The sequence below is a fragment of the Gadus macrocephalus genome, chromosome 18 (assembly GCF_031168955.1).
Source record: "Gadus macrocephalus chromosome 18, ASM3116895v1".
NCBI classification, from domain to species: domain Eukaryota; kingdom Metazoa; phylum Chordata; class Actinopteri; order Gadiformes; family Gadidae; genus Gadus; species Gadus macrocephalus.
This window is the reverse complement of record NC_082399.1, coordinates 9,755,608-9,781,931: the sequence shown is the minus strand read 5'-3', so window position 1 is coordinate 9,781,931 and position 26,324 is coordinate 9,755,608. Positions and strand designations below refer to the sequence as shown.

The window sequence follows — 26,324 nt, the reverse complement described above, 5'->3', positions numbered from 1 at the left end:
TAAATACAAACTAAATTAAGTATTATTGATAAGTCACCCGGTTTCCACCCATCTATAGGCCTAAACTCCAGCTTTTCTCCCTGATTGGGAGTTGGTACTGCTTTACAATTACAGGATAGAATAAATATCAGCCGCTGAGGGAATCCTAAAAGCAAGGTGCTGCTTAACACCCACTATTTGTTCTGATTAAAAACAATGTCAATGCATTTGGATAAGGCCAGTGTTAAATCCAAGCCTAGCAAGGAAGGAAGGAAGGAAATGTTTTTTTTACCAATGGTCTCCAAGAGCAATTCATGAATAACCCCTTTCTCAAAGGTGTGTTGACTGGATTACCTCATTGTTCTGTGCTCCAGTGATGCCCGATTGGTCCAGGCACGCGTTGGGCACGCAGGAAGTAGCCCTGGCCAGGGACCCTCATTGGAACCCGCCCAGCCACCAGTACATCAGAATCTCCTACTCCAGAACTATTAGGGTCGGCTACGGTGCGTTGAGATACACGCACTAAATACAGGTGAAGCAGAAGGAAGAACAATGCACTAAAATTACTTTGAATTAAAATTCTACATTAGTCGTGTTATCTCATAACACATTAACAAATTACTGCAAACCTTCAATGTTTTTCCTCTACAACTCACCAACTAGTGTCTTGTCACCACACATTGCTGCATCGGTTTGTCCCGTTTCTGCCAGAACTAGCAAACATGCCTCAGCCCCCTCCAACACCAAAATTTGAATGAGTATAACATTTAATGACCAATCAATTTGAATATCTTAGATTAAAAAAATACTGCAAAGAGCATGCAGTTTCGCAAGTTGTTGCTATTAAAGAAACGAAAAGGTATCGAATGGGGATTCGAAATTCACAAATGATTAATCAATGACCCAACAACCACAGGCTTGAATTCAACCTTTATTATCTTGTTCTTTTCTGCTTTAAATAATTTCCTTTCCTTTTTGTAACATCTGAGATAAACAAAAAGATCCTCAACAGGAGTGATAACAAAGACAGACTTAATTTAAATTGATACATAAAATAAAAACAAAGAAAATAATAACAAAACATAAGGTAACGTCTTAAACGTGTCTATAAAACACCTTTTTCCAGCTCAGCTCGGTGTGGGTACGCATCCGGGCATCTCCGTACAAATGCCTTCAAATTGGTTGCTTCTTAATGAAGACAAAAAATGAAATAATAAATCAAACACATTCTTTATTGCATTTGGACACCAAAAGAAAACAGAACATAACCTTGACAAAAAACAAAAAATAAACTGCTAAAAAACAGAACAAATTAAGTGACATGAAGTAGTGCCAATGTTACGGCGCTTCACGTGACAGACTAGGTGGCGACGTAACCCTATGAGGTCAGTGTTTTAAGAGGGGGGGGGGGGGGGACAAAGAAAAAGTGGGGGATAGGTAAGGGGTGTGGGAGGAGGGGGGGGGGGTCGGATTCCACAATGTTATTTTACGTCTTAAAACGATAAACAAATGGACAACACGCTTAGCAGGAAATAAAAATTAAGCTTGCCAACTTTTTTTTTTTTTTTCTTTTTTTGTTTTTTTTTAAGAGCAGTGTTACTGGTGAGAATGCAAATGACCTGACACGGTTCATCTCATAGTCGGGGAGGGGGGGGGGGATGCGGGTACTAGGGTTGGAAGGGTTCCGGGACATTGACCAAGGCCTCTGTTGATTTTAAATCACCTCCCACTGGAAAGGTCTGAGTAGTAGCGATGTCGCTGTGTGTAGTTCTGGGTCCATTTAAAACAACAAAAGTAACACCAAACAACAACAAATGGAAGGAGTTCCACACGACGGGTCCCCGCGGTACCCAGAGCCATCAACAGTGCAAGTTTGGCTAATGTTTTTTTTGTTTGTTTTTGCACCCTGGGTGCCATGGCGATGCCATCCATCTCAACCAAGGTAGATGTGTGTATGTGTGTACCTAGCATAAATGCTGCTGCAGCATTGGTTAAGGGGGATGGGGGTGGGGGAAGCCGCAGCCACTGTCGCGTACTGCTGATGTTCCTATGAGACCCCGCCCACCACCCCCAAACTCTGGTCCCCACCCCTACCTCCTTTTTATTCCTTTTTCTTTCTAGCTCTCAGGCTTAAAAACTCAGGGGTAGGGATGCGGGGCGGGGCGGGGGCGGGGCGGGGCGGGGCAGGGGCTAGGGAAGAAAACTCGCAGGCACGCCAAAAACCCAGATCTACGAAGGCTCAGTCCGCAAGTTGTGTAATCATTTTTTTTTTTTTCCTGTTGTCGTGGAGATTCAACCATTAAATAGTAATACAAAACATTTTGTGGCACACTAAAAACAGCTCGAGCTGAACTTGTTCACAGGCGACTCGTGGCTGGAGTCGTTCCGTGGAGCACATGCCTGAGTGGTGGGCTCTCTCTCTCTCTCTCTCTCTCTCTCTGGATGGAGATGGCGGCAGCGGCATGTAGGAGAGAAGCGCTATCCAGTCGTCTCTCTCCCGCCCGTATGGAAGGACCTTTTTTTTAATATAGATATATATACCATTTTCAGCTTCAAGTTTTGATAGTTTGACGTCTTCATTTTAAAGGTAAAGCGGGTAGATGTATGTGGAAATTAACTTGTGCATAAACGTTTGTGTGTGTACATAAGTGTGTGTGTGTGTGTATGTGTGTGTTTGTTTTTGTGTGCGATAGAGACAGTGTATCTGCACATCAGTGGCCAGTGTAGTTGGAATTCAATGTTATCCATTCATGTGAATAAATTACAAATTCACAAACCTTTAAGTTACACCAAGGGTTGAATCTGTGTGTACGCATGTTTGTGTATACGTGTGTGAGTGTATCAGTCACCGCCTCCCCCTAGCAGGTCCCCTGGCAGCAGTGCGGCCGGGCTCCCCATCTGGTGCCGGTCGTCCATGGCCGGGGAGGCCCACAGGCTGCCACTGGAGTACCCCGACCCACCCATGCCCCCCCAGAGACCCTGCCGCCCGCTCTCCATGCCACCGCCACCGCCGCCGCCCACCACCGTCCCGTTGGTGCTCCAGGGCGCGAACATGCCCAGGCCGGGCCCCTGGGGGGCCGGTGGGTCTTGTGAGCTGCCTGTACCGTCGAGGCTCTGCCACCCGGAGCCAGGGGCCCCGGGGCCTCCGTTCCCGCCTCCCGAGCCTCCGCCCAGGGCAGATCCTCCTTCTAATCCTCCGCCTCTCTCGCCGTTACTGCTGCCCCCCATGGAGGAAGACCCGATGGGGCCCGAGCCAGAGGAGCCGACCGCTCCTCCCCCCCCGCTGCCGCCTCCTCCTCCTCCTCCTGCCTGGGAATGTGCAATGTAGCGGGCCACCTCCTCCTCGCTCACAAACTCCGCCAGGATGGTGGTGTTGCCCAGGACACACCTAGGGAGGGACACATCGCTCAGGGGCTGCTTTCCATCGAAAGACCAAAAACACGAGGTCCGTATGCATTTGTCAAGCATGCGTTTGCACTGTCTTTAATATAGCGGCGTTTGTCTGAGGATTTAGCTTGTATTTTGTTCATGTATAAAGGCCGCTCTTGTGTCAAAGCTTCTCATCTTGATGAGACTTTGTGTCAGGAGTGAGGGGGCGTCGCCGTGACTCACATGTGGAGCGCGCTCTGGGCCTTGGCCGCTTCCTGTTTGGAGCTGTAGCGGATCAGGGCCGTGCCGTGGGTCAAGCCCAGGTGAAAGGTCAGCAGGGGGCCGTGCTGCATGCAGATGGTCCTCAGGGTGGAGCCGTCGATCTGGAGGGACGAGATGGAACACAAACAAAAAACAATCAAGACCGTGGCGCCTGAATGCATGTCCTTACCGGGACTCTTAAAGTGGCCCACTCAAACTTCTGAAATACTTTTCCAGTTGACCCATGTTATTGTGTAAGCGGACGGTGTGTGCGTTTGTGTGTGTGCGTGTACCTGTGGCGTGAGATTACTGAGCACCAACCAGCAGCTTCCTCGTGCACTGCCATCACTCCATGTGGACGCTGAGGAGGGGAGAGGAAAGGAAAGGAAAGGTCAGAGGCGAGGGAAATTAAAAGTAAATCAAACAAATGTAGAGAAAGACCTTTTTAATTTCTCTCTGTGTTGCATCCAGGCTAGGTAAGCCGGCCAAGCCTGGCTCTTTAGCGTACAGTTGGAAACCTGACGAGCTTTAGTCTCTTGGTACACGTGGGGGAAGAGTGTGGAGGACTTACCGCTGCTGCCCGAGCTCCAACCCCTGGCAGACAACCGCGGGGCTCCCCCAGACCAGGGCGAAGGCATCGGCTGCTTCTGACTGGCTAGGCCAGGCGGTGGGCGGGACAGCTGGTTCTGGTTGAGCTGGCTGCTGCGGCTCCCAGCTTTCCAGGGTTTGTTGTGTCCAATGGGCTCTGGGGGCCAGCTGGCCTTGTAATCTGTGTACTTTACTGAAAAGGGGAATTTATCAAAGTTGAGGCAACATTTTTTTTATATATATCTTGCCTTAAATATGCATGTTGTGTAAAACACATTCCGTCATGTAAACAACAAACGGCTGAAACACGGGCTGGAACACGGACTACACACACGTAGTCACGCAGGCAGAGTGGGGGTTTTCACCAGCTACACAGACCGTCTTTGTAGCGTGCACTGCCAGTGTTTTTCAACATACAGGATTCAGTCTGTCCGTATTTATCGACCGTAACCTTAAGGCTACAGGGAACTAGGTTAATTGTTCCGCTGCAGCAGTGTAGAGAAATACCATGTCATGTTCCTTAAGCCAAAACCCCGCCCCTGCTTGGAGAGAGAATGAGAGGCGGGGTTTGGAGAGAGTCGGGAGAGGGAATGAGGCGTTTTTGTTTTTTCAGCATTACTGGAGCTAGATAGAAATTTCTTGCAAATTGTACGAAACACAGGCTTTAAGATAACACCAAATGAAAGTTTAGCTTTTACCATTTCATGCACCGAGTGATACCCTACTCCCAGGCCCACAGTTGAGTGGTGTGTGAGTTACCTGAATTATGTGCGTTGTTGAGGGGGCTGTCTGAGGCACTGTAAGGCCAGGCACCAGGTGAAGGCAGCAAGGTGTTCAGGGAAGGGGTAGAATCTGTACAACACAAAATCATCCAAGTTAGGCCAACATCAACAAATCACCACAAATATGATGTAACCACTACCAACTCAATTATATTTTCCCCTCGAGCACAATTTCTATGCCTCCCATTTTTGCACCTGTATTTGTTTCAAATTTGTGCCGATTTGCTTTGCAGTGATTCAATTCAAACCCAATAATAGATAGACTAATAATGGCGGGAAAATAATCCCATGCAGAGCTAATGGAAAGTCTTGAGGACAGATCAAAGATCAGAAGGCAAAGGCCGCTTTCAAAATAGACGACCACGTGGTTGAGCCCCAGTCACCCCACCGGGGGAGGTCCATCTGGGGCACTCACCTGCATTATCTTGTAGCAACTGGTGGTCCGAGTCGTTGAGGTTCGGGGAGCTGGCGTTGCCCATCATGCTCCCCGGGGTCATGTAGGGGTCAGACTCGGGGTCAACCCGGTCGATTCCCTTCCAGGGTACGCCGGGCTGGAACTCTGCAGGGGGATGAGAGATGCGATTGGCTGACGGTGGTCACACATGCACGCCTAAATCCTGGGAGTTAACAAAACGACCAATCGTGGGCGGCGCCACAGGGCCCTGAGGCCTTTACCTGGAGGCCAGCTGGTGGTGGAGGCAGGCTTGGATGCCATCTTGTTGCCAGGGGTACGATGCCAGTTGTCCCCTAGGGGGTCTCCGCCCATGTCGTACTGGGAGTAAGGGGAGCCCCCGGGCATCTTCATAGGGGTAACAGGACCTGGGAGACGCAGACAGAGTTAAAAGGTGCAATGTGTAAGATTGAGCTCCTCCAGGTCAGAAGGCGGGGGACGCTCAGAATTAAAGAAACTCAAGAAGAGGGTTCTCTTTACTCTAACTGGCTGTAAATAGTGTACTCTATCTTAGCAGAAAGTGTTGCGTTTACTTCACACAAGAGCAGCCATATCCCCTGTTGCCATGGGAACGTTATGAAGTACGCGACGTGAATGTCATCGGAAAGCTGCATTTTTCCGCAAGTCCCCGCAATTTCATCGCATAAAATTGCATAAATATGCCGCATATTTCATCGCATTTTTTAAGAAAACGTGCCGCATAAGCAAGGATTTTTGGCCGCAACAATCACAAAGAAATGCCACGTTTTTCTGGAGGGACTGGTAACCTACCATTTTTGTGGAGCATGCTCTCGGGAGTGACCGAGTCGGGCGGCGAGTGGCCCTCCATCATCCACTTGAAGCGAGACTGCTGGCCCCCCATGTCCTTCATCCCCCCGTGGCCGCCCATCCCAGAGCCCCCGATGTCCAGGCCAGACAGGTTGACCCCAGAGCCAAACCCTGTCCGCGGGTAGAGAGAGGCGGTGGGCAGAAGAGAGGGGAGCCGTTATGTCAATGGAAATCATGTCAGCTGAATCAGATTCTGCCAAGCCTGGTATTAGGGGTAGTGTTGTGGTCACCTGTCGCCTGTCAAAAGTGATAAGGTTCTAGCCTGGCTCCCCAGCGTCCATTGAGAGAGACGCCTATCCTCTACCTGCTCCTCAATGCTTTGAATCTCACTTCACTGTCTGGGCGCTTTGGACGAAAGCGCGACTACATTACTATGGAAATGAATGATATACACACAGCGTTGCAAGGCCTTATTTCTGCGTGCGCCTGCGGGGCGGCCCGCCACTCACCAGAGTAGCCCCCGTGGGTCTTGGGGTGCATGTCGGCCACCGAGCCACCCAGCCCGCCGTGGCCCAGAGACTCCACGCCAGGGAGCTTAGGGCCGCCCACTCCCACGCCGAGGTGGGAGGGGGACAGCTTGGAGCCGCCCCCAAGAACCCCGACTTGTTGCTGCTGCTGCTGCTGACGGAGCACGGCCATGATCCTGGCCAGCTGGACGGGGAAAACACAACAACAAGTCAGGTTAAAACACCGATAAAACACATCGTTATGTTCTTAAAAAAGAAGGAAAATGTAAGCCTAAATTTTCCGCCCGGGATGCACAACGGACCTGCTGTGGGTCGGCCTGCTGGCGGACGTTCTGGGGGAACTTCCTCTGGTTCTGGAGCAGCTGCTGCTGGGGTGTCTGCTGCTGCTGCTGCTGCTGCTGCTGCTGCTGTTGCTGCTGCTGCTGCTGCTGCTGGAGAAGGAGCTGGTAGGCCTTAAGGAAAGGATGCAAAGAAGGAAGGAAGGACACAAGGGAGACCCAGACAACGGAAGGGGGCCAAAATAAAATGAAAAGGAGAAAAATGACGAGACGTAGAGAGGGAAGGAAAAAAAATAGTGTGTGAAAGGAAGTGGTCGGAAATACACATGGTGGCGATGTAACTGCTTTGACTTCCGCTTCGACCATCTATATGAAAATAATCCAAAAAATGAACGCTTGGCTTTCCTTTTACGTTGCACATTCCACAAACTCTGAGACAACCAATTTGTAAATGTTCGTCAAACAGGAATACAAATTGACTGAATAATGACACATAATCTACTCACGTCAATGGCAGTCTAAAATAAACTAACTTTATATTATCAAAGCGTTATCTGATTTTTCTTTAAGCACTGCAACGTATCGCCCATTATGCCGGCACCGGGTGGGGCTCTCACCAGCTGGAACTGGATGTGGGGGGGGTAGATGCTGCTGAGCATGGCAATCTGCTGGGGGGACAGCTGAGGGGGGAACACGCCTCCCCCGACCCCCGACACACCTCCTACAACCCCGCTGGGAGGCGGCATTTGCTTCAGCATAGAGCCTGGCACCTGGATGGACACACACACACACACACACACACACACACACACACACACACACACACACACATACACACACACATTAGCGCGTGAACATATGATCACCGGTTGTGAGTGTCCAAAACTTCATGATCCCCAATACAGCCCCAAGTAGCAGTTGTTTGACTCCCAGTGATACCAGCGGTATTAATGGTGGTTCCCAGTCATCTTGACTGTGCTGTGTGTGACCGCATCTGAGCGTGCACAACACCTGCAGTCCGTTGCACCAGCAGAACTTAAAGCCAATAAGACGTTCGGGTGCAAAGATCGCCTTAACCCTTCGCGCGACGTAGCTAGTATCAAACTAAAAAGGTATTCGAAATTTTCATAACTTAAGTTTTAACGTTATTAGTAGTGCGTAAATTGTACCAGTGTCACATTTAATGACGTTTAGATAATTTCAAGCCCATCATCGACAGCCAACATGGTAAACAGGAAGTACCGGCAAGTTTCCACCTTATCCGAGTGAGGATGCGTTAGCACCCAAATGAGAGGACAAACAAAAAAGTTTGACAGTCATTTATTCTCTAAAATTTGAGTTGGGCGGTACTGGTGTGAAGTTAAGCAGTTTGATGGCAGATTTTATAATAAATTGCAGCTCATTGCTGCTTTGTATGCTATTCGTTGTGTGAGTGTCGTGAGTTTTTGTCTGAGTTAGCCTCTACCTGGCTATGCATTGTATGGAATAGCTCTAGAATATTGGTTTGTACGTGGGCTGGAGTTGTTTTTTATTTCATCTGTCAAGGAGGTAAGACACGTGAAGATGGCATTAACGGAATTAACTGCCAACTTCTGCAAAATTGCACAGCCTGTCACATTTGGGAAACCAACGATCTGATACAATTGTTGACGGACAAGATTTAGTTCCGCAGGCTGTACAGGGAAGCGAACGTATGTGTTCAGATATCTGCATAGTGCGTTTACATGCAGACTCATTATAGGATGAAGAAACGAATAAGACCTCAACCAGAATTTTAGAATGCATGTAAACACCTTTACCCGATCTACTTCGGACAGAAATCGGTACATGAACGGACAAGCGAGATTGGATAAGAACAAGAATTTTGGCTTTGACTCAAGTCAAGATTGAAACGCTACATGGAGGAGAAAGGGATTGTTGCCGTATGCGGGACAGCGCTCAGTCCACTTCGGGCCCATGTCATTTCTCAGACGCTCCTTTGTTCCGACCTCTCGGTCGTATGCGGACTCCTCCGGCGGCGGAGCAGCGGGAGGAGGTCGGAACAAAGGAGCGTCTGAGAAATGACATGGACCCGAAGTGAACCGACAGCCGTCTACTAAAAACATCTCTTCGAACGCAGCCTGCGTTTGTTGTTGCCGTGACGTAGAGGTCAACTGAAGTGGCTCCATAAGCACTTGTTGAAAGGGCTACAGCGCCACCTGGGTTAGCGGATTCAGCCATGCTCCGGCCATTATCCGATCTCTTAAAGGCCATGTACGTTCGGATAATTGACACGGCCCTTTCGAGTAGCAAAAACGGGATGAGGCTTAATCCGATCTAGCTGGCCCATGTAAACGCACTGTAGTGCGTTTACATGCGTGCCACAGCTCGAACCGCTCTGCAGACAGTAGACTTGTGCACATGGACCGAGTCACCAACTAGGTTTTGAAAAGACCCAGTGGCAAAATATCTCAGGGCCAAACACACTTACATTGCTGGACTTGGAGCCGAATTTCGGTTTGTGTTGTGCTGCAGGTCGTTGTCAAGAAGGCCGGTTATCCTAGATAATTCCGCCCAGCAAAACCGAAATCGCGCACATAAATCTACATCCTCACGATGATGAAATGGATCGATACTAGGGATGGGCATAATTAATCGATGCTCGATAATTGATCGTTAAGAAATGCGTCGATCAATTTATATTGTTATCGATTAAAAGGACGTTGTGTTGCATACTGTGAGTCTTGAAGCATTTAATTGAATATAACCCTGCCGACTGGTGGAAAGTGAATGGAAGAAGGTTCCCCAGGCTGTCAAAGTTAGCGCGACAATACCTCTGCATCCCCGCAACTTCGGTCCCGTCAGAGCGGGTGTTTTCTGCTGCTGGACTGACAGTTACAAGGCTGCGTTCGCGTCTGACCCCCGAGCATGTTAACATGCTTATATTCCTAAACAAAAATATGTAGGCTGGAGTTACTGTATGCTATGGACGACAGTCACCACCGTATGTGAGTCGCTCTTTTCTTTCTTAATGTGTTGACTCTCGCTCCGCTTGGTGCCTCTTGGAGTCGTTACATTTTGCCAAAACTGTGATATTTTAGCAACAAGTCCAGCCTTATATATGTTCAATAAGGTATTGCTTTTAGATAGACTAGTTCATGCAATTGTTTGTAAATGGGTGGCTCATCTTTTTGTTGCGAGCCTTTTCCGCGCGCCGGCTGCAGGCATTATATGTCGGCCTTTCCCCCCCCTTTTTTTTCATAACAGTTATACAGTTTAATGCCCACTTTTAGCCTACTGCCTTTGTTTGATTATTGTTGTCCGATAAATTCGCTACTTATTGTAATTGGAATAGGCTACAGATTTAGTCTTGTTGAATCGTTTCCAAACCTTTAAGAGCGCCTGTAGGCGCATTGTTCGGACTTTACGAGCGCCGCATAGGCCTATAACCTATAATGCCTGTATTTATTATTTTAAAACTGTTAAACAGTTGTAGGTCTTCAAGTTAACTGTATTGTATTAATTTTGGCCCATTCATTATTGTTGGAATAAAGATTTTATTGATAAAAACATTAGAAAAAAAACATAGAAAAAAGTTAATGATTAATCGATAATTGATCGATAACTCTAGCGATGCTCGATCAAGAAAATTTCTTCAAATGCCCATCCCTAATCGATACGGTCACAGACAATCCGTTCACGACGCAAACCGCGTTGAAACTCCTCTTCCCATTGCTCAAAACGAATAGCCATCTTTTGTATTTAAATATTTTAACGTATTTACCGGTCTTTATCGTTAGAATGGAACTTTAACTAGCTAGAGGGGAGGTGTAAAAACAGGTTATAACTTAGTGTAACGTCAAAACTATCTGCTTGGTGCAACTGTGTGTAATTTTTCAATTTACGTTCACCTTAGCCTAAGTGGGACCTTGCGTTCTGCTGGTGCAAACAGCTGCTGGAGTCTATCTTACAACAATGTCCTGGCTATGCAGGCCATTTATGTGACAATATCTTCCGCTAAGTTTCCTCCCTTGGACTCAGTTGGGGCACACACATTCAATAGCATTCTGAGTATTTGTATAGGAAATATGTGCAGCCAAGTGTGCAAGACAAGCAACACAGCAGTGATAAAGGGGCAGAAACCTGTGGTGACAGGAACTGATGAGGCACTTGCGCTCGTATCCCTGGGGAAGGGTTAATGGGCGGCACGCTGGGTTGGTGCCTGGACTGGGCCACGCCCCCTCCGGCAAGGCCAAACATGTTGTGACTGCCCTGAGATCGGAACGCAGAAACATGCAAGAAATGTAATCAAGGAGATTGAAGCCCGAACACAAACACACAACGAAACTATGCAGGGCTGGTTTGGCAGGATTACATTATGATTGAAAGGAAAGCTACGGCCGCTAATGCGAGCGGCGACGGCGCCACATTGACAACGGTGATGCCCGACACACAAAACAAGACAAACTGGGATCTTACTTGTCTAAGGGGGATAGTGTGGTTGTAGAGGGGGTGGGACTTGAAGACAGTGGGCGGAGAGTATAGAGAGCCATGACCCTCGTCCCCAAGGTAACCGTCCTGATTGGTCAGAGACAAGCCAATGGGAGCGGCCCAATTTGAGTGATGGGTGGGGGCGTGGGTTTGGGTGAAAGAAGGAAGAGAATGGGCAGGAAAGGGAGGAGGAGTTAAGGACAAGAGAGGGAGGGAGGGAGAGGGTACAGATATGGAGATGAGAAAGGAGAGCACATACAAGACAACAAGAGTTAAGTGAACCAAACAGACAAGAAGAGACAAGAGGGGAGACAGGGACGTGGAGCAGCTCTCCCAGAGACGGCCTACCTTGTCGTAGTAGGATCCGGGATCTGAGGGCCCCACGTCCTTGGGGCCGGGCGACCGGTAGGATATGGGCCCTCCGCGCCCGCCTTTCCGCATGTCCCCGTTGTAGTCGCTCATGCCCATGGCCCGCTTCTCCGCCTCCATCTTCTTGTCCGGGCCGGGCCCGGGGGCGAGGTCCATGTTGCGGCCGCTGGGGTCCTCCCCCTGTGAGGGAGGGCAGAGGGAGGGTCAGTACGAAGCACGGGCCGCTGAGTGAGCGGAGGATTCTCCAAACTAGGGAAGGATACCCGCCACACAAATCCAATGGGCTTTAATGTTACTCTACGCCGACGCATTGCTACCCGAAAATCTATCTGTTCATTTGGTTAAATAGTTTTGATGTGGCAATGCTTAATTAGACGAGATCCGTGGTACATAATTCTTATGTATACACCATGTGATTGGTTGGAAATCTGAATTTAATGAAATTTAGTGCTGTTCAGCCTCAGCATCCATCCAATGAATACCTTACATTTTGGAATGGATACTCCCTTAATTCAATTTCATGAAACATAATTTCCCAAGGGAGGGTGATTTTGGGTTCATTGTAACTTCATCAGCGAATCAGTGCGCCTGAGGGATAGGGGAATCTTACCAGCAACCCCATGTTGGAGAACTGTCTGTTGATGGGGTTCATCCAGGAGTCGCCTGGCCCCTTCATTGGCCCCTGAGGGTCGGTAGGGAGAACATATGAGCACTCAAATGTATCTCACACAACCGTACAAAGTACCAAAAAACAACGTTTTAAACCGCCCCATATATCGAGTCCATGTGGTCAAGGTCACGGCAGGCCAAACGACAACAAGCAGCCCCAAAGCGCCACAGGCGTTCCCCATGCGTCCCAAAGAATACCCCACCTTGTTGCTGGGTTTCTTGGGGGCGTGACCCTGGCCCCAGCCACCGTTGCTTCCCTGGCCCCAGGAGGAGCCGCTTCCCTGGGAGCCGGTGTTGTCCCACATACCCCCCCCACCCCCCCCCTCCTCCTCCTCCTCCTCCTCCTCCTCCTCCTCCTCCTCCTCCACCACCGCCGCCGCCGCCCCCGCCGCCACGTCCACCATCTTCCTCATCCTCCCAACTGGAGTGCCTGGTGGCCGCCACAGAGCTCTCTCCTTCCCCCCATCCATCTTGCATAGACTTTACACCTGCAGAGAGAGGGAGAAAGGACGACAGAGAGAGTGAGAGACAGAGGGGGGGGGGGGGGGGAAGAGTGAGTCAGTGGGAAATGCTGGTGTTTATGCAAGAGGGCTAGATATACTACCGAGCGGTCTGCAGATTCACTAATGTTACGATTTAAAACCAGAATCACTTAGTAGAGTTCCTGAACTAGATACCACGACCATCAGCCAAGTGTCCTTTGAGCATATAAAGAGAGCCGTTTCCCAAAACACAGCTGCACGAAACCCCCGCAGCACGGACGAGCCAGGCTCCAGTGCTCCCTCACCAGGTTTGACGGGGTTGGCAGAGGGGTTCCCCCAGCCCGAAGTCTTGGCTGCCGTCTCCCCAGGGTCACCCCAGGTAGCCGGGGCCTCTGTGGTCTTCCCCCAGGCGGCCGTACCGTTGTCCACAGGGGGGCTGTTGGGTGACGTGCTTCCCCAGCCGGACGGACCTGGGAGGAAGGCCAACGCGTTGGAATGGTGTGGTCGTCTCGTTTTCCTGGCCTAATCTCCTTACTTAACTTGACAATGATAATGATGCAAACGTTTGCCATTATGTTGGAATATGAATTTTACAAGTTGTAAATTCAGCAGGAATAATAGGTAGGGCCGTTTTTGGAAATGCTATTGGTATGGCAGACAGAACATTAACTTCAATTCAAATTAAAACACAAAATTTAAACAAAGCTCTTACCGATATTCGTAACTTTCCCGGACCCGTGACCAGGGTTCATGTCCCTATTCCCAGCCGGCGCTGCAGCTTGTCTAGCGGGCTGCTGCTGTACTGGAGGTCCCTGCTGCGGTGGCTGCTGCTGTTGATGTTGTTGTTGTTGTTGCTGCTGCTGCTGCTGCTGCTGCTGCTGCTGCTGCTGCTGCAGCTGCTGCTGTTGAAGTTGTTGCTGCTGCTGGGCCTGAGCTGGGCCAGGCCCCGTGCCGTGTGCCGCCGGTGGCGGCGGTTGGCCCGCAGGTGCACTGTTCTTATCCCACAGGTTGACCGGCTTGTAATTGTAATTGGTCGGATCTCCCCACGCTGACGTGCCGTCGTCAATCTCGTTCTTCCTGCTGATGGACTGCGGCGAAGGCTCCTCCCAGCCACTGGGCTCCGAGCCTCCACCAACTCCTCCTCCTCCTCCTCCTCCTCCACCTCCAGCGGGGCCACTGGGCATGGGCCCCGAGGTCCAGCCTGAGCTTTGGTTCTGATTCTGGGCTTGGGAGGCAGGCTGTCGCCCCCAGCCTCCTTGCATAGCCCCCTGGTCCAGAGCGTGCTGCGGCGGCGGCGGCTGCTGCTGCTGCTGCTGCTGCTGATTGCGCGGCTGTGATTGTTGCTGTTGCAGTGGTGCCGCCGGGCCCTTGATGGCGCCCGACTGGCTGTTTGGCATCTGGTGCATTTTGTTTCCTCCCACGTTCCCTCCACTCCAGCTTTGGTGGGGCTTGTTGGGCCCCGCGTCTCCTCCACCTCCACCACCCCCCCCCCAGGTTCTACGGGGGCCAGCCTCGTCCCAGCTCCCCCATGTTCCTACATCTGAATCCCCGCCTGATCCTGATACTCGCCCTCCTCCACCCCCTCCTCCCCCTCCTCCTCCTCCAGTGCCTCCTCCTCCAGTGCCGCCTCCTCCAATGTCCTTCCTTTCCTCCCCCCATCCGCCGCCACCTCCACCGCCACTGTTAGATTTGGGCTCTCCCCATTCCTCACCTCCTCCACCACCCCCACCCCTCTGCCCTGAACCCCACCCACCGCCACCACCTCCGCCACCGCCTCTTCCTCCTTCTCCGTCTCTACCCATCTCCCTCCAGCCTCCGCCTTTCTCCTCCTGGCTCTCACCCCAGCCTCCACTGGCTGGGGTACCCTGTTGACCCTGATCACCCCAACCACCACCTCCTCCTCCTCCTCCTCCTCTATTGCCTCTCCACTCCTCATTTCCCCAACCTTTGGCTCCTTGGCCTTCCCCGGCCCCCATGCCTCTCCCACCACCACCACCCCCCCAGCCTGTGGGCTTCCCCTGCTGGCTATGCATGCTCCCCATCCCCCCCGCTCCCATGGGCGCGCTCATGGCGCTAGATTGTGAGACGCCGGGATTCCTCATGTGTGGGCCTGGGGGGGGCGGTTGCCCCCTCCCGGACGCCGAGGCTCCGCTACTGCTACTGTTGCTGCTCTCCCAGCCCTCCCCCGAGGAGCCCGCAGACGGGTTGACCCCGGGGCCCATCGAGTCCGCGGCCACAGCCCCCGGCCCAGCAGAATACTGAGAAGAAGACGAAGAACTTATACTGGATTGTTGGTGTTTGGATGACGACGAGGACGAGGAGCCGCTTCTGCTGCCCCCTCCCCCTCCCCCTCCTCCCCCCCCTCCTCCTCCTGCTGCTGCTGCTCCTCCTGCCGCAACACGTTTCCCCTCCGCGTCGAGGTCCCAGGACGTGTTCTGCCGGATCTGCGTCTGGCCCCAGCCCGTGTTGGACAGCACCCGGGGGTCCAGGTCCGAGCGGCTGAGCAGGTTCTGTAAGGCAGCCTCAGCGTTTGGTGCCGGGCGGTGGGCCCGCGAGTGGCCGCCGTGAGGTCCACTCCCGCTCCTGGAATTCCCGCCACTCGACGAGGACCCCCCCCGCCCCCCCTGGCCCCCTCCCCAGTCCCCGGTCTCGCCGGCCTCCCCCCTCTGATTGTCCCAAGCTCTGCTCATGGCGGGCGCCGTGGGGGAGCAGGCCGAGGTGGGGGGCGGGGCCCCTCCGGCGCTGCTCCCGCTACTGCTGCCATTACTGCCGCAGGCTCCGCCCTGCCCCTCCCCTCCTGGATTGGCTCCGACCACAGCAGCAGAGCCGCCGCCGCCGCCACTCCAGTCGCCGCCCGCCGCCACCGCCCTCTCTCCGGCCGCGGCGCCACTCGAGCCCCACCCTCCCTGAGATGCCGCAGAGGCTTGCACGCTGCTGCTGCTGCTGCTGCTCTCCCCCCCGCTGCCGGCCGCGCCCCACGCGCCGGCCCCGCTCGCGGAACCCTGGAACCCCCACCCCGAGGTGCCGTTGTCCCCGTCGGCGGCCCCGAAGGCCCCTCCTCCTCCTCCTCCTCCTCCTCCTCCTCCGCCGCCGCCGCCGCCGCCGCCCTCCCACTCGTCAGTCCTTGAGGCACCCGTTTTGGAGACGGCGGCGGGGTAAGGAGGCTGGCCCCTCCACGAGGAGGCGAGGCCGGGGTCTCCCCTGCCGCCGAGCCCCGCCCCGCCCGCCTCACAGTCCACACCGCCCGCCCGCTCCCCGGCGGCCATTTTTGGTCCTACTGATCCACCCTCCCACTTCCCCCCCCCGCCCGTCTCTCTGTCTCTGGATTGCATTTGGTGAAGTTGGTGCTGATGGGCGTTTGATTGATTCACAGATAAAGGTGGGTGACCCCCCAGCACCCCGACCACGCCGCCCGGCCCCAGCCCGGGGCCGAGGGGGGCGGTGCTGTTGGCAGACAGAGACCCACTGGGACCTGGGTGATTGAGGGAAGACTGCCCCCCTTCCCCCGCGGCGGGGGTGCCGTCCTGCTGCACCAAGGCAGGCCAGGCCGAAGGGTTGGCATTTGGGTTGAAGTTGGCACCTGGAATCCCACTGCTGCCCTCTAGGGGGCCGGCGGCGTCATGGCTCCCTGGTGCAGCGGGGGCTTTGGAAAGAGAGGAAGGCGGTTGCAGCAGAGGCCCCCCAGCCGCCACCGGAGCACCTCCTCCCAGCGGACCCTGGGGGGCAGCCGACCCCCACGCCACACCGCCGGACGACTGCATACATTCATTGGGCAAAGGGAACGAGGAGCTGGGTGGGGGCTGGCTACCAGAGGCACTGATGCTGCTTTTCACAAGCATTCCGTTGTTGTTGTTGTTGTTGCCGCCGCCGCCGCCGCCGCCGACAGACAGGCCGGCCGAGGATCCCCCGCCGCCGCCGCCACCGCCGTCACCGCTGGCGATGCTGGGCCACTCTTCCAGGTTGTTCCCGTCCACAATCACCCTGCCCTGAGCGGAGGTCTGGCTTCCAGAGCCTGTCCCCCACATAGAATTTGCATAATTAGAAGTAGTAGTTGAAGCAGCGACTGATGAGTTGAGGGACAGAGACACTGCAGCTGCACTGGAATCTACAAACAAAACCACAAAGTCCAACTTGTAAGAATAAAGATCTGGTTTAAAAACACAATCACGCCCACCTATACAATATTATGTTTTACAGACTACATTATACACATGCAATGCTGCGGAACAACCTTCACGGACACACACCTGAAGCAGCAGCCATGTTTGCATTGGGGCCTTCACCACCACCAACTCCCACACCACCACCTCCTCCTCCTCCTCCTCCTCCTCCTCCTCCTCCTCCTCCACCTCCTCCTCCCCCCAGCAGCATGGAGGACAGTGGCGGCTGGCCCCTCTTCAGTAGCACTTTGTGGTCCTGTTGGCAGCGGAATCTAGGTGGCACCTCTCGCGGCATGTAGCGCTGCTGCTGCTGCGGGGCTGCGGCCCCGGCGTTCCCAGGGGGCCCAGGGGCACCGGCAGAGGAGGGGGGCTGTCCGTTGGCCACCACCGGGCGCTTGGCATTGTTGGCGGCCTGGGCCGGGGCGGTGGCGCTGCCAGGACTCGGGGCAGCTGGGGAGGGCGAGGCCGAGGGGGTGGATCCAGGGCTGGGGGAGGCAGAGCTGCTCGGGGCGGCCGGAGGCTGCGACGACGCCGGCTTGTTCACGTCTGACACTGCGGGGAAGCACAGGGGAGTCGTTGACATCTGGGGGGAGAAGTTACTCTTGTCTGTTCACTTTTAGATTCTGAATGTTTGAGTCCTAGTTCAACTAGTACAGGATGTGTCCAAAAACCATAGTAAGAAAGAAATATTGCATGACTAAGCTGATACTGCATTAGGATGTGATGAATCGAGATAAATGAGGCATTAAACAAATTCTGACCACTAGAGGGCAGAAAACCCTGCTAGTTATCCCTACTGTATGCCATGCTTTGAATCCTTGCACATCCGTCTGTGCAGTACTTGTTCCTTCATGAGGAAGGAAGTTGACTAGCTTTGACCACTGGTTCAAGAGCTAAAACCAATCGATTGTCAATAGCATGCCAAGATAGTGACCGACGAGCCCATCCGGACACCACATGCACTTATGCTAAACATGTCGACATGTTCTTACCTTTGTTTTTTTGCTCTGCAACCTGTGAAACACAAAAAAACAAGCGCCTTTAAAAAACGGTAGATTCACACATAAATAATAATAATATTTAAATAATATTTTCATGTCTACATTGTTCTGCATATAGAAGGGAGAACTATATGTTGCTAGTGCCAATAGGGAGTAATTCAAGAATGAGACAGTTAAAAGTAAAACACAAGGGTCTCCAAGTAAGACCGTGAGAAAGATTGGCTTCATTAATGACATAAAAGAAAGTATGCTGATCATAACAGAGATTATACTCTGTATTTACTTCTGAGCAGGAGGAAAACATTTTGCTTTTGATTAGCTGGGCTACATCGTCATATGATATTACATGCAGTTGTTAAAGATTAAATATGGCAATATGCTACTACTTAGTGACTTGCAGTGCCTTGAGATAGACTGTTCAAGAGCATCGTCTTCAAGTCCGACACCCTCAACACTAAACTAGCCTGGCCCAGTAATATTATATTTCTTATTTTTCGAGCATACCTTCTGAGAGGTTTCCCTTTTCCTTTTGTCGTCTTTCTTCCTTTTCTTGTCTTCCATGAACTACGACCTCCTGTCCTGATATCCCTTTCTGAAATGGAAACAAACGATTGGATCTGGTTCAATGACATAGAAAGGCTGTGCAACACCCATCCCAACAGCACATCGAACAGGGATGACTATGGCAGGAGGCATCCCAAGATATTAACTCAAAAGAAAAAGGACCGGAAAATCAAATTAATCCATCAACTAAATAATCATAATTAAAGATATCATAATGTGACTGCCATTATATAATATATTTTGGTACTGTTCAGTATCTCGTGCTGAATGAATACAATAGAAAAAGAACTGGTATTATGTGACTGAAAGACACAGCAGGAGGAAAGAAAGTCTCCAGCTGTAGTCAACAGATGAAGATAAATTTTGTGGTCTAAGACAGCAATGTCTGGAAGCTGAATTCAAAGTCTGAAACATTTAGGAGATAATTTTGTATTGACCGTGTTAACAATAATTGACTGATGTAGTTGATATCTTTATATCAGTAATTCTGTAGCCACATTCTTTGTTGTCGCATGGGAGGTCTTAACTTTATAAGGTTTCAGCATCTCATCTAAAAGGTAACAAGGACATTAGCACTATACATTTCAAATGGAAAGGATGAACATTTAGCTCCAATCATTTGGTCAGGGTGGACAAATTATAAACAAGTGGAGAACTTATCAGAAGACCACAGAAAGTTTAAGGTTGGAAAGAACTTGGACTCGATTCTCCAAAATTTTAAGACACATTCTAAGACTATACGATTCATTAAATAATTGCCGTAAGAATCAAAACATGTTTGAACCGTCAGACTGTTACAAAGCATCGGAGGGTAGCTTAACTTTAGAAACGATCTCCCTCTCCTAAACGTAGAAAACGTTTCTGAATAAGGGCCGTTTGGCGTAGCAGAGAGACTATTACTGAGCAATCAGTATGTAATTTTTCTTCCTTCCCTATTTAGTTGGAAGAATGGTATATTGTGGAGCCAAGAGTAGGCTGGCCGGAACAAAGAATTGGTGTACTACAACATGTCCTGGCAGTTGATGAAGGCCGTAAACTTGACAAGACGGTTCAGCCTTTAAGGTCTAGAGCCAAGACACTTGCAAGGCGTGTGGGTAGAACAAGCATATATGGAGCCATATAAGAACGATTCAAACTCTGATCCAGCTTATCCCATTCAACTCTTCAAAGCCAATACTCAAGATACTAAAACGAGTAATACGCGTGTCTGACATTCTTCACAATATAAACGCTGCTTTTCTTTTTACAATTCCAACCCCTACGCTTCATTAAATTAACATGCGCCCCTGTGTTGCATCTCATGAGTCACTATTTGGATTGGAGTGAGACCAATTATTGACTGTTTTGTTTGGCTTACAATGAGAATAGAAAAATCGTCTTACTTTGAAGAAAACAGTGAAAATCTGCTTTTTTACAACTGTTTCATGCAAAGACACACAGGAATGCCTTGTTGTCAAATTCACCCCCATTGTCAACACAACAGGTGAAACTACTACTTCCAATAAGGGGTTTTCATTGAAAGGCAATTGAACACAGGTCTGTGATCCGCAAATCTGATAAGGCATGGGCCAAAATTACCAAGCATATCGTACATAAATGACTCAACGTGCTATAACGTTAATCCAATTATAAACTATGATCCCATAACCAAATCAGAGGGGATTAGCATCCCCTCACCTGTGTATCATACCATGATGCGTTTAACAGCGACCCCTAGGGCAACCAAATTTGATGGCCTCACTTTTTTTTTTTATTACACCGGCCGAACCTTCAAATACTGCAGTAAGCACGTTAACCGTCATTGATATGTGCTTGTTATTTCGATACAGACAACCAGTACGAGCTTGCAATGGCTGTATGATGATGGCATCATTATAAAAGGTTGACGGGCGCTCGCGCAGATCAAGCAGGAGCAGTCGCCTGTCCGTCGACGTGCCCCGAAAAATACCGTTAACGCCCGAGAATATACTAACGACGAGATTTGAACCACAACCGCTTCCTACCCGTGCAGGATGAAAAGAGCAACAGGATCCCCAACAGCTGCACCGGTTTAGTTAACCAGCCCTAGCTCTGCAAATTGGTTACTAGCTTAGCATAACTGACATCTAGACTTAAGAGACGGCGAACGAATCCCCCTTCGTCGCTTAAAATATAAACACCGCACGGCTGTTGTGCTCGTAAATACACTATTGAAATATGAGTGCAGTTTGTCGCGATTGTGATGAAAATCCAGCTAGCATATGTGCAACTGCCCAAATGGCCCCATGTTATTTCAGCTTTAGCTCGCTACGTTAGCAACATTACTGACATTAGCACCGCTGCTCAACTGCATTAGCTTTTCTTGCCTTACGCACTAGCCTTTTAGGTTTGCAACGGCATCCACATAAAACGGTAATCATGCGTCAGGTCAAGACTATCCATGCAATTTACGAGAATGAAACAGACATGACACCGTGAAGCATCTAAATGGCATGCATGTGTCGTTACTCACCACAGGAATCACATATGAAGATCAGCTAGCGTGCTAGCTAGCTGGCTAAAGTGCTTCAGTGCGATTTTTTTCTTAGCTTTTTGAGGCATTCGTCGCGGCTACAAGATCAGCCACGCCTGAGCAGATACATCAAGTAAGTGGCGGATAGTGAACTAGACTACGTATAAGCTTAATCCTTTTTTGTAAATAAGTACTAGCGTTGTTATAATGTAAACCTAATGTGCAGAAGAATGTAAATTTCAAAGCGCTGTGAAGTCAGTCGGTTGACGATCGGCCATTTTGCTGCTCAGCATGAAGTGTCTCCAATCGGCAGCTCGTAGCAGCTGCGTGGACGGGCTCTGACTGGCTGTCCGCTGTCAGCAGGGATGTAAGAAAGGCGCTATTTTGACCTTCACTAACTTTTTAAAATCGCACTTAAATCAAACGCGTTGGCCGATTTCTGCTTTTCCACATGATCCCGTCCGTTGCGTTCAATTATATTATTCATCAGAATTTCCAATTACATATTTTACCAGTTGCGATAGCTGCTGTACGGAAAGTGTATTATAAAAATCAAAGCATGGCACCAAAAAAGAGAGCCGCAAAGAAAAGTAAAGTGGAGGATTCATTGGAATCGGGGACAGAAGGAGAGAACTCGACAGCAACAGTTAAGCCCGATGCCGAGGGTAGTCCAACCAAACGGCAGAGGCAGAGCCATCCGAGTAATAAATACATCGGAGCGCACGTTGGCATACAAGGTAGGTTCACGGTGACGTCAGTCGTCATAAATAACAGACATTCATTTACAAATTTACATCGTTGTACTGTCATCTACTCTGCCGATCTAGGTGGGATATGGAAATCGGTGGAAAGCTGCACAGAAATGGGAGGACATAGTTTCGCCCTGTTCCTGGGTTCCCAGCGTTCGTGGAAGAGGCCTGCCCTCGACCTGTCAGCGGCGGGGAAGTTCAAGGAGCTCTGCGCTCAACAGGGGTTCGACCCTGCGCACATTCTACCACACGGCTCTTACCTCATGAACTGTGGATCTCCTAAAGATGGTTTGTAGAAAATGCAACAAAAAAAACTAACCCAAAAAAAAAAAATGTATTTTAGTTCACTCTGTATTATTAAATATATCGTATTATCCTATCATCTTACAATTTCCATTAATATCTAAATTGATTGACTTCAGCCTAAACAAGGACAACAAGGATCATCTGTCCTAAGTAATATACATTAAAATTGACATCAAACTCCCTATAACCACGATGACTTTAACCGGCTCATGCTGCCATCTCATCAATCAGTGTGATCCATGGTTCCTCCCAGATGTTTATGAGAAGAGCCAGGCCATGCTGGTGGATGAGCTGGGCCGCTGCAGGGCTCTGGGCCTCAGCCTCTACAACTTCCACCCCGGCTCCTCCCTGGGCACCATCACCACCGATCAGTGCATCCAGAGGATAGCTGGGGCCGTCGACCACGCCCACCGCCAGGTTCCTGCTGTGGTCACCGGTAGGCTGGTGTCACTTATATCCTCCGCTATATAATGATGTTTTCCCTCCCAAACTTCACAATCCAGTCAGTGGCCCAGTGTGGCCAATGAATCTATGCAAGCCAGTTCTTAGAAGAACTCACAAACAGCATCGTCCGACAGACACTATACAGCCCACCCAACAACAAATTTCCCATTGATGATTGATTGAAGAATTATAATACATTTGTATTTGAATATAATACCTAGGTTTAATCCAAATTGGCATTTTATAATGACATTAAATCTCCCATTGAATGATTTGAAAGGGAGTATGAACCTGAATTGGCGAGTTAGTTCATGTGTATATGGACAGGAGACAACATTGCTGCCATGAAGTTACTGTTTTTAAATTGAAGAGTGGCGTTAATCCATTGTGACATACATTGAATATAAATCATCCATGATATAGATACGTGCCATATTGAGTAGGTGTATATTTGGCGCAAGGGGGTCCAGTTAATTATTTGATCCACCCCTCTAAATGCCTGTTCCCTCATCCTATGACCTCAGTGCTGGAGAACATGTGTGGCCAGGGCCACACGGTGGGGGGTCAGTTCTCTGAGCTGAGGAGCATCATAGAGCGGGTCCAGGACCAGAGCCGGGTGGGCGTCTGTCTGGACACCTGCCACGCCTTCGCAGCCGGTTCGTCAGTCTGATCCACACGACACCTCGCGCTGTATTCATAAATTTACCTTGATGGATCTTTTGGCAGAATAAGTTATGAAATACTTAAGGGTACAGAAATACCCTGCATATGATTTGTAGCTTCCAAGTGAAGGTTAGAAACCAACTTTGTGGCTGTTAATTTCTTGATAACGATGAAATCGGTCGGACGTTCCAGGATACGACCTGGCGGCTGTGGGAGGAGTGTCGGCCATGTTGGACCAGTTTGACACAGAGGTGGGACTGCACTACCTCAGAGCCGTCCACCTCAACGACTCCAAAGGTACACACACACACACACACACACACACACACACACACACACACACACACACACACACACACACACACACACACACACACACACACACACACACACACACACACACACACACACACACACACACACACCATCCTAACTGAGAGTTCCTTTTACCATTTGTCTATTTTCACATTTGTATCACCAACCAACCTCACTATGTGTGTTTGGCCCAGGTAAGCTTGGCTGTCACCTGGACCGTCATGAAGACATCGGCAAGGGTCAGATAGGAATCTCAGCCTTCCGGGACATCGTCAATGAGCCCAGACTGGACAACATCCCTCTGATACTAGAGACGCCCGGACGGTGAGGGGACTGTTGGACACAAGGGTCAAAGGTTGTGGGTGAACTGCAGTTGATGTGGAGACAATGGATGGATTAGTAGCCGTCTCCTCCGTCCTCTGGTATTCTGTGATTTTGAGATGGAAAGGAGCTTTTTTAGCATGCTATAGTCGCCATTTTCAGCATGCATTAGTATGCTTTTTTTTTTTTTCAGGTTTCGATTGCACTTTAACGTCTGACCTCTCCACAGGCCGGGGTTTGAGTTTGCCGAACAGATCAAGCTGCTCTACTCTCTCATTGAAAGCAAATAGAAGAAGAGCCCTGAGATGGTTGTTGTCATAGGGACCATAAAGACTGAATGACCTCACAGGTGAAGGTGTTGATCTTTTCAGGACAGGTGATGAAAGTTCCCTAAAAATAGGTGTTTATGATTGTTAATAGATATATATATTTTTGAAAACCTAATCTGAAATGACAGACAACGTTTAATTCATTATTTGTATTGGTATTTGTTATAACAACCACTTGGGGGCAGTAGATGAGCAGTAATGTGCATTTCCAGGCTCCCAGAACTATTCAATTTTATTGAAACCAGCGTTAATATCAATTGAAATGTTAGACTTTTGTTGGGGCACCTGTAATGTGGTTTTCAAGATAATTCAATGACATTTGTTTATTTGCCTTGATTTAATGTGTTATCAGCACCAGCAAAAAACAAAACACACACTACTCTGTAGGGCACATCTGTTGAACACCAGATAATTGTTTCAGCTGTTGACTCATGTGGGGACTTCACACAGACGCATACAGACACACACACATACACACACACACACAGACACAGGGACATACATTAGCATGTAAGACCCACACATTAACACACACCAAAACCACACTAAAGGATGTATCACATTCAACCTCATGCCAGCATGAGGTTCAATTTGAATAAAGAACGCTGTAGCAACCAATGTGTTGAGTATGTACCTTCAGTGAAATGGCAGTAATGGACTACTGGCCCTGTAATTCCCTGTAATTGAAAGTGTGTTAGTGAATAGTAATAGCCTCATGCTGTGCCATTAATTTCCCTCTTAAAACATTTAAAGTCCTCAACAAAAAGGTGGTTCATGGTTGATTAGAGTGGAAGGAGAATCTCAGAAGAGACTTGCTCACTCCAAGGATCCTAATTTGATTTTGATTTAACAGCATCATGTCGGCACCGAAAGAGAAGATCTATTGGCTGACTGGATTCCCTTTTTGTAAATCCCCTGGTCTTCAGTCAAAACAATACAAACTCCTAAAAATAAGACGAAACCATGTTTATCTCCAATTGCCTGCTTGGATTACGATTGAATGCAGACCAAGCAAATATAAAAAAATATTGTAAGTAAGACATGAAATTATTGGGTCAAACATACATAAGCTCGTGGCAAAAGCCCCTTCAATGGTCATTAATAACGTCACGGACGGATATAAATAAATGCATAGAGAATGTTACAAAAAAACACCACATCTTTCAGTTGGGGAGCTGAACAGAGACAGGAAGTTGAGGTGCCTGACCCAAAAAGTCTCTGCTCTCTGGCCCCTCCTACAGGAAATGCCTGTGGGCTCTGTAAAGATGCAACAAGCACTCTGAGCAGTGCAGACCGGTGGTACTTAATGATTTATGTACTTTGGGGGGGTAATGCGGAAATTTAGAAGAGCTCTAAACAGGTCATACCTGTTTAGAGCTGTTCTCACTTAAGGATTCTGCAAATTAATAATGGGTTTGAAAATGTATAATTACAAAAGTTTAATTTGATCAATGTTTCAAGGGTTTGTGTTCACCTGAAAACCTTTTTCTCGGAACCTTTGTCCCTGCAGCTAACCAAAAGTAAACTAACAATAATATACAACAATGAATTTACAATAAAGTCATTAAGAGTTTCAAGCCTCCAAATTTCAAGCTTGGGAATTACAGCAGAGAAACGAAATGGCGCATATAGATTTGAAGGAACTCTCCCAACACTGATCGGTTTCTTCAGAATAGTGGTATTTATTTTATTCTCTGTGGTTTCCTGGATTCTACGGAGAACAGTCTGGCCATTACAGTGTCAGGACCGAGGCTCGGGTTTCCACAAAGACGCCATACCATAGACTGTGCACCAAATATAAAGAACACATTCATCACAGGCAAAGAGCTGCATTTGGCTTGTCCTGTCGCCGGAGTATAAATCACATTGTTGAGTTCTTGGATGTGCATCGTTAGAGCACAATACTGTGCGCCGCGCCGTTTTGTTTTTCATTCTTTATTCCCTTGCCAGTCTCTTGTGGGTTTTTGGGGGAGGCAATTATATAATCC

At 49.5% G+C, this 26,324-nt stretch overlaps 2 protein-coding genes across 2 annotated transcripts; one reads left to right on the top strand and one right to left on the bottom strand.

The window, feature by feature from the left end:
- Positions 1 to 897: 897 nt before the first annotated feature.
- Positions 898 to 21,353, bottom strand: tnrc6ba (trinucleotide repeat containing adaptor 6Ba). Its single transcript, XM_060036083.1, has 24 exons — positions 21,210 to 21,353; positions 18,659 to 18,746; positions 18,146 to 18,167; positions 17,241 to 17,705; positions 16,091 to 17,098; positions 13,706 to 16,060; positions 13,299 to 13,463; positions 12,915 to 12,999; positions 12,715 to 12,826; positions 12,453 to 12,524; positions 11,822 to 12,022; positions 11,462 to 11,560; positions 11,126 to 11,254; positions 7,621 to 7,773; positions 7,028 to 7,177; positions 6,708 to 6,909; positions 6,202 to 6,369; positions 5,655 to 5,798; positions 5,395 to 5,538; positions 4,957 to 5,049; positions 4,181 to 4,390; positions 3,903 to 3,970; positions 3,592 to 3,731; positions 898 to 3,367 (listed from the first exon to the last, which is right to left on the bottom strand). The coding sequence occupies exons 2-24, from the start codon at positions 18,713 to 18,715 to the stop codon at positions 2,821 to 2,823; spliced, it is 6,789 nt and encodes a 2,262-aa protein (XP_059892066.1). The 5' UTR covers positions 18,716 to 18,746; positions 21,210 to 21,353; the 3' UTR covers positions 898 to 2,820.
- Positions 21,354 to 21,660: 307 nt separating this feature from the next.
- On the top strand, positions 21,661 to 24,954 carry si:ch211-141o9.10 (probable endonuclease 4). The gene is made up of 7 exons (XM_060036081.1): positions 21,661 to 21,946; positions 22,037 to 22,246; positions 22,518 to 22,700; positions 23,233 to 23,364; positions 23,564 to 23,668; positions 23,881 to 24,010; positions 24,237 to 24,954. Exons 1-7 carry the CDS (start codon positions 21,661 to 21,663, stop codon positions 24,295 to 24,297), a joined length of 1,107 nt encoding a protein of 368 aa, XP_059892064.1. The 3' UTR covers positions 24,298 to 24,954.
- The last annotated feature ends 1,370 nt before the right edge of the window (positions 24,955 to 26,324 follow it).